The 7,286-nt window shown below is 31.5% G+C and overlaps 3 protein-coding genes across 3 annotated transcripts; all 3 read left to right on the forward strand.

Moving 5' to 3' along the window:
- Positions 1-5: 5 nt before the first annotated feature.
- On the forward strand, positions 6-437 carry LOC107001647 (nuclear factor related to kappa-B-binding protein-like; the record flags this gene model as incomplete). Its single annotated transcript, XM_015199617.1, has 1 exon — positions 6-437. A coding segment is annotated over one exon (432 nt), but the record flags the coding sequence as incomplete, so codon positions are not given.
- A 1,971-nt stretch (positions 438-2,408) lies between these two features.
- On the forward strand, positions 2,409-2,999 carry LOC107002161 (nuclear factor related to kappa-B-binding protein-like). Its single transcript, XM_015200076.1, has one exon. It carries the CDS (start codon positions 2,409-2,411, stop codon positions 2,997-2,999), a length of 591 nt encoding a protein of 196 aa, XP_015055562.1.
- A 1,432-nt stretch (positions 3,000-4,431) lies between these two features.
- Positions 4,432-5,013, forward strand: LOC107002164 (nuclear factor related to kappa-B-binding protein-like). Its single transcript, XM_015200079.1, has one exon. It carries the CDS (start codon positions 4,432-4,434, stop codon positions 5,011-5,013), a length of 582 nt encoding a protein of 193 aa, XP_015055565.1.
- The last annotated feature ends 2,273 nt before the right edge of the window (positions 5,014-7,286 follow it).

A 7,286-nucleotide genomic window follows, 5' to 3' on the forward strand; every position in this document is an offset into this window, starting at 1 on the left:
CTTGTTTCCGCAGAGAAGAAGCTCTAAGGTACACACAACCTAACAAGGCTTTCTCATATACAGCTGTGGATGGTAAGAAGGTTGTTGTCGCTCCACTGAAAAAGCGTGGAGGCAAACTATTCAAAAGGATTTGTCACTACGATATTCTTAAGAGGAATAAACCGCCTTTTTTCACTCTCCATTGTTTGGTAAGAGATGCCGCGGCTAGATTGCCCGGAGGAGTTGGGACTAGAGACGATGTTTGTGTTTTGGCCAGGGACTCACAATTCATCGTTGAGGACATCTCCGATTCACAACTTCGCAAAGCTGTAAAGGGAGGGTTGGACCGTCTGCACTATGAAGACGATCCGTGTGTGAAATATGAGAAGGAAAGGCATCAGTGGACTTATCTACATGGAGATAGAAAGGTAGAAGATTTTGAAGATGATTCGACATAAAGTCTGAAATGAATTTTGTAAACTTAAGATTCAAAAGACTTTCAGCTGTAATTTTTAATAATGTCTCTGTATTGCTGCATCTTTCTGGATACTTTTATGTTCAAAAAAGTAAGTGCTTGTTGATTTACTAACGCTTGTTTGTTCCTAAAATCAAAACTTGAGAATTCACTAACTTCCTCAAATGGCCACTCACTCAGGTTGATACATGTTTTGATATGCTTTATTTGAGCTTAGTGGCTTATAGAAATTATATTTCTACCTTCAAAAAGTAGGGGTAAGCTGCATACACACTGATCCCCCTAGATCCTACTTCTGGGGTTTCACCGGGTATGTTGTTGCTGTCCACTCATGTCAGGTTTCCGGTGCAAGAAGGTGGGTTTTTTTCGATTGGAGATTTTTTTTTGTAGGAGATAAGATTTAAGCTGATTGACTTTATTGATGTAAAGATGAGATAAATGGCTTTACTACACAATTTTAGTAACATGAGTGACGATTTGAGAAATTTATCCCTTGGCCGGTGAATTTTCGTTTTGAGCTATTTTTTGATGTTTCACAAGTCCTTTACCACTATATAAGAACTAGTTGAATCAAGTTCGGAAGTACAAAGGACTAGTTGTCCTGGTTCATAAAGAACAGGACAATGAGATCATGCTGGACTAGTACATTTGTTCAAAACTTGTATAGTTTTTGTCAGATCCTTAGTTTTTGCGAAGCAGCTATTGGAACAGTTTCTTAGTTTTTGCGAAGCAGCTATTGGAACCGTGGGTCTTGCACTAAGAAAATGGAATGGCTTGAAATGGCCATGTGATTGCTTGAATTTGGATAAGTTCTTCTACATAAGTGTCGTTTAGAGTTTTAGTGTGTCGCTTGAGTTCTCCCCTTAGCTTTGTAATTCTATTCATCAATATAGAGATTTTACCTTTTTTTGTCATGAAAGATGACTATTCCAACAGAAACACGCCTGCGCTCTCAGCTAAAAGACTCCCCTCGCTACAACAAAAAAAGTTTTTAGCGTTAATAAAAATACCCATCAACAAAGAGTGATAAATCTCTTACCGTCGTTAATTGTCATTGATTCAATGTCGCAATAGACTTTTGTCGCATTTACAAATAGTGCTAAAATTTAATTGTCACTAAAGAAACATATTTAGTGGCAATTAATTAAGCTACTATTGTTAATAATTACCGCTAAAAATCATTTTTGATGTTATACATGTGGCTTTGATCTACAAGTACAGTGTTACATGCATTGTGCAAGTCTAATTGATCGATCGATGCTTGAACTTTTTCCCTTTTGCTGGACTAAAATAAGTTCCCGAAAGATGATGTTCAACAGAGAACTTCAGGTCTTTTCGACCGTTACCATTGGAAACCACAAGAGAACATATTGCATACATAGACTCAGATCATTCAATATTACAGTGACTTTTAAGACTTCCTATACGATCTTAAGAAGTTGCCTTCCGTAGATGAGATTAGGCAAAATGAAGACGGAAAATATTGTATACCACGCAAATTTTTAACTAAAGCTGTATTAAAGATGTTTTGTTATAATAGGGAAAAATAGTGATCTATATAGCTTCCAAATATAGTAAATAAAAACATAAAAATCATCATATAAATTCACACGAAAAATTAGATACATCAAGTCATGTAATTTGAATTTGACTTTCTTTTTTTTGGAGGGTAGAAGAAATATTTTTTGAAGAGATTAGATGACTAACTCAGAAAATTATTCAAAATAATAATTAATACACCTTTTTAGTGAGGAGATTAGATTGACAAATTTAGAAAATTATTAAAATCCATTTATCTCTTAATGAATATACCTTTTTACTCCTTTTAGCTTCTATCTCCATAGTCTATAAATCAAACACACACTGTGTATCTGAAAAATACTTTTTTCTACACCAAAAACTTTGATCAAACACTTCACACTTTACAAAGATGACAAAAAACACATCTGATGACATGCCGGAAAAGGAAGTCAATCGTGCAGCAAAGATTCTAATGCAAATGGCCAAAAGCAGAACATGCACGTCATTCAATCTTGGCGAAAGGTCAGAAGAATCAAGAGCTGTGAATAGTCTTGAAATGATTCACCCCTGCAACGAGGAAATAAGAGCTTGTTTCCGTAAAGAAGAAGCTCTAAGGTACACACAACCTGAAACGGCTTTCTCATATACAGCTGTTGACGGTCATAAATCTATTGTAGCTCCGCTAAAAAGGCGTGGAGGCAAACCATTAAAAAGGATTCGTCATCACGATATTCTTAAGTCTAATAGACCGACTCATTTCTCTCTTCACTGTTTAGTAAGAGATGCAGCTGCTAGATTGCCCGGAGGTGTTGGGACTAGAGATGACGTTTGTGTTTTGGCAAGGGATTCACAATTTATCGTTGAGGAAATCTCCGATTCACAAGTTAGCAAAGCTGTAAAAGGAGGGTTGAACCGTCTGCACTATGAAGACGATCCATGTGTAAAATATGACAGGGGAAGGCTTCAGTGGATTTATCTACATAGAGATAGACAGGAAATCGATTTTGAAGAAGATTCGACATGAACTCTGAAGTGAATTTTGTAAACAAAAGATTTTCAGCTGTAAGTTATAATCATGTCTTTGTATTGCTGCATCTTTCTAAATATTTAATGTTTAATATAAATATCGTTAGTTCAAAAAATGATGTGCTTGTTGGTTTATAAATAATATCATTAGTTCCAATAGAGAATTTGTCGAAAACATAAAAACCACCTGTATAAGTTCACACAAAAAATTAGATTTATCGATCAAGTCTTAAAATTTGAATTTGAATGTTTTTTTTTTTTTGGAGGGAGGAAACAATATTTTTAATGAGGAGATTAGATTTCATTTGACTAATTATTAAAATACATTTCAACTCTTAATTAATATTTCTTTTTAAGCCCTTTTAACTTCTATAAATCAAACATACATTTTATATCAAATTTCAATACATATTCTTCCTCCTCCTTTTTACCTTCAAATAAACAAAACACTCCTCTCTTCTTCCTACATTCATCTTTGAAGCATCGCTAAAATCAGACCATCCATTACAAAGTTACTAGAGGATAGATTTGTCAATTTTTTATTTTTTTTAAAGTTTTATCATGTGTTGAAGATGCTAATAATTCTTCATAAATGTAATTTAAGGGTTCACTATTTAGCCAGTCCATCTTAATTTTGTGTGTTCACTTTGATTAAGTAATTTTGCGTTGTTTAATATCTCCTATCGATTTATCCCAAATATTTTTCTGCATACAATCAACCATTTTGTTAATATATCATGGAAATCATTATTTGTTTTAGCTGTTGGATTGAAAATTTTAAAAATGTTAGTACCTATTTAATAAAATTTTCCTAATATATAAATACATGATATTTTACCTAAAAATAGCTAAAAACATTTACTTCGATCTCATTTTTTTTAATACATTTTGTTTTGAATTGACTTATATTTTGTCTTTATCAGGTTGATAAAAGTCTTTATTAAATTTCATAATTTTTTCAGTTCTACTTAATGTAAGTATATATGTATTTAATAAAGTTTTCCTGATTTATAAATACATGATATTTTACATAAAAGTAGCTAAAAACATTTACTTCGATCTCATCTATCTCAATATATTTTGTTTCTAATTGACTGATATTTTGTCTTTATCAGGATTGAATATCAGTCTTTATTAAATTTCATCATTTTCTTCAATTCTACTTAAATCTTTCTACTAGTACTCCAAAATATTTGTTTTTACACCAAATCTCGGTCAAACACATATTTATAACAAAGTATATATTTTTCTTTTTTAATAAATACCTTTCAGAAGGTTGGTCAAACATGCTTTACTGTTCGCTCGCTTGTTCTTGAGTTCTCAAGTACATTGGTATATTTCTTTATATATTTTTCTAATTTTCAATTTTACTTTTGTTTATTTTATTAGGAATATATAGAAAAAAAATGGCAAAAAACACATCAGATGATATGCCGGACAAGGAAGCCAATCGGGCTGCAAAGACTCTAATGGAAATTAAAAGCAACAAATCAACCAATCTTGGCGAAAGGTCAGAGGAATCACGAGCTATCAATAGTCCTGAAACGATTAACCCCTGTAGCGAGGAAATAAGAACTTGTTTCCGAAGAGAAGAAGCTCTAAGGTACACACAACCTAACAAGGCTTTCTCATATACAGCTGTGGATGGTAAGAAGGTTGTTGTCGCTCCACTGAAAAAGCGTGGAGGCAAACTATTCAAAAGGATTTGTCATTACGATATTCTTAAGAGGAACAAACCAGCTTTTTTCACTCTCCATTGTTTGGTAAGAGATGCCGCAGCTAGATTGCCAGGAGGAGTTGGGACTAGAGACGATGTTTGTGTTTTGGCCAGGGACTCACAATTCATCGTTGAGGACATCTCCGATTCACAACTTCGCAAAGCTGTAAAGGGAGGGTTGGACCGTCTGCACTATGAAGACGATCCGTGTGTGAAATATGAGAAGGAAAGGCATCAGTGGACTTATCTACATGGAGATAGAAAGGTAGAAGATTTTGAAGATGATTCGACATAAAGTCTAAAATGAATTTCGTAAACTAAAGATTTAAAAGACTTTCAGCTGTAATTTTTAATAATGTCTCTGTATTTCTGCATCTTTCTGGATATTTTTATGTTTAATATATATATCATTAGTTCAAAAATCGATGTGCTTGTTGATTTACTAATGCTTGTTAGTTCCTAAAATCAAAAGTTTAGAATTCACTAATTTCCTCAAATGTCCACTCATTTAGTCTATCAAAAATAATATCTCTATCTTCAAAAGCTATGGGAAAGCTGCTTACACACCAACCTCCCTAGATTCTACATGTCTGGCGCGGCCACTCAAGTTGATTCCTGGGACCCCTTACCGTGTCTGGTTTATTTTCTTTTTTTTTTCGGTTGGAATTTTTTTTTGTAGGAATTTATTTAAGTGATTTTATTGGTATAAAGGCGAGATAAATGGCTTTACTACACAATTTCATCAACATGAGTGACGATTTGAGAAATTTACCCCTTGTCTGGTGAATTTTCGTTTTGAGCTATCTATCGCATGACCTTTACCACTATATAAGCATTAGGCGAGCCAATCAAGCTCCGAGTACAGAGTTAGCAGCACCTGAAGCACTAATTGTCATGGTTCATAACGAAACAGCACAATGGGGTCACGCTGGACCAGTAAATTTGCTCAAAACTTGTATAGAGTTTTTGTCAAACCTCAGTTTTTGCAAAGCAGCTATTGGAACAATGGGTTGATCAGAATAGATGTCTCACCATCATACGGTGATAAAGTATTTATAAATAATATGGGGTCATGAATGTGCTAAGCCTTTTACCAACATTAGTTAATTGTCACGGGTCAAGTGTCTTAATAGGCTTTTGCAATATTTACAAAAAGTATATTAACATGTAATTGCTGGCAATTAAGCAATTGTTGTTAATGAATTATTGCTAAAAATCATATTATATTTATGAATAAAATCAAAATTTAAAGAGAAATTTGGCAACACCTCAACCATTNTATATATATATATATATATATATATATATATATATATGAATAAAATCAAAATTTAACCTATCTATACAACATAATTTTTTGATAAAGGGGTGTCGCTTAACATCCTTCGGACAAGGGTAACTCCGCCCATCCTCTAAGATACAGAGAACCTGAAAGAGCTTTCTCATATACAACTGTTGACGGTCATAAATCTATTGTTGCTCCAGTAAACATCATTTGTGGATTACAATTGTTATGTTATTGTTGAATTCATCAAAAAAAGAATCTTACTATACGTGGATTGTTTATGTATATACTGCACAAATTTTAACTACAACCATGTTAATTATCTTATTATATTTAGGAAAAACAGTAATTTATAATCTTACATGTAGAGCTTCCAAATATAGTAAAAAGTACAAATTAAAAAAACCATCAGATAAGTTCACAAAAAAATTAGATATATGTAATTTGAATTTGAGTGTATTTTTTTTGGAGGGAGGAAACAATATTTTTAGTGAGGAGAATAGATTTGACTAATTTAGAAGATCATTAAAATCAAGTTCATCTCTTAGTTAACATTATACTAGTGAACTTGTCCGCGCTTCGTGCGGTTATAAACAATGATAAGCTATGAATAATTTTATGAAGTATCATAGATAATTGTTAGACCTTAATTTTTTTAGAACAAAAAATAATATATAAATTCAATGCATAATTAATCTTTGGATTTTTTTCCTGACATCCACTCCATAGATTGATCATAATTCAATAGTTTGTATCTTATTTTTGAGTCAAACTAAAATATGTAAATAATAAACATAAATAATATAACAATAAAAGAAATAAAGATCAATATGATGATTTCTACATAATCTGACAATATCTCTAAAAAAGTAACAATTAAAAAAATTAATGTGATGATTTCTATAAAATGTGACAATATCTTTATTTATATGACTAATATAAAATATCAATATAATTATTAATTACTCTAGAAATTAGAAAAATAAAAAATTGTTAGTGTAATGAAAATAAATATCATTAAAGCTTATATTAAAGAAATGATTTTTTAATTTCTTAACATTGCATTTAATATAATTATTAGAATTAAAGAAGTGAGTTTTAAAGGTTTTTGATATAACACATAACTGATGAAATATAAAGAAAAATCTCTTAAAAAAAGAAAAATCAATTATCAATATATGATGAGTTATACTTTTCCAAAAATTAGGAATTCAAATCTACCTTTTTGCATATATATATATATATATATATATATATATATATATATATATATATTATTTTCA

This window comes from Solanum pennellii, chromosome 10, assembly GCF_001406875.1.
Source record: "Solanum pennellii chromosome 10, SPENNV200".
Taxonomy (NCBI): Eukaryota; Viridiplantae; Streptophyta; class Magnoliopsida; order Solanales; family Solanaceae; genus Solanum; species Solanum pennellii.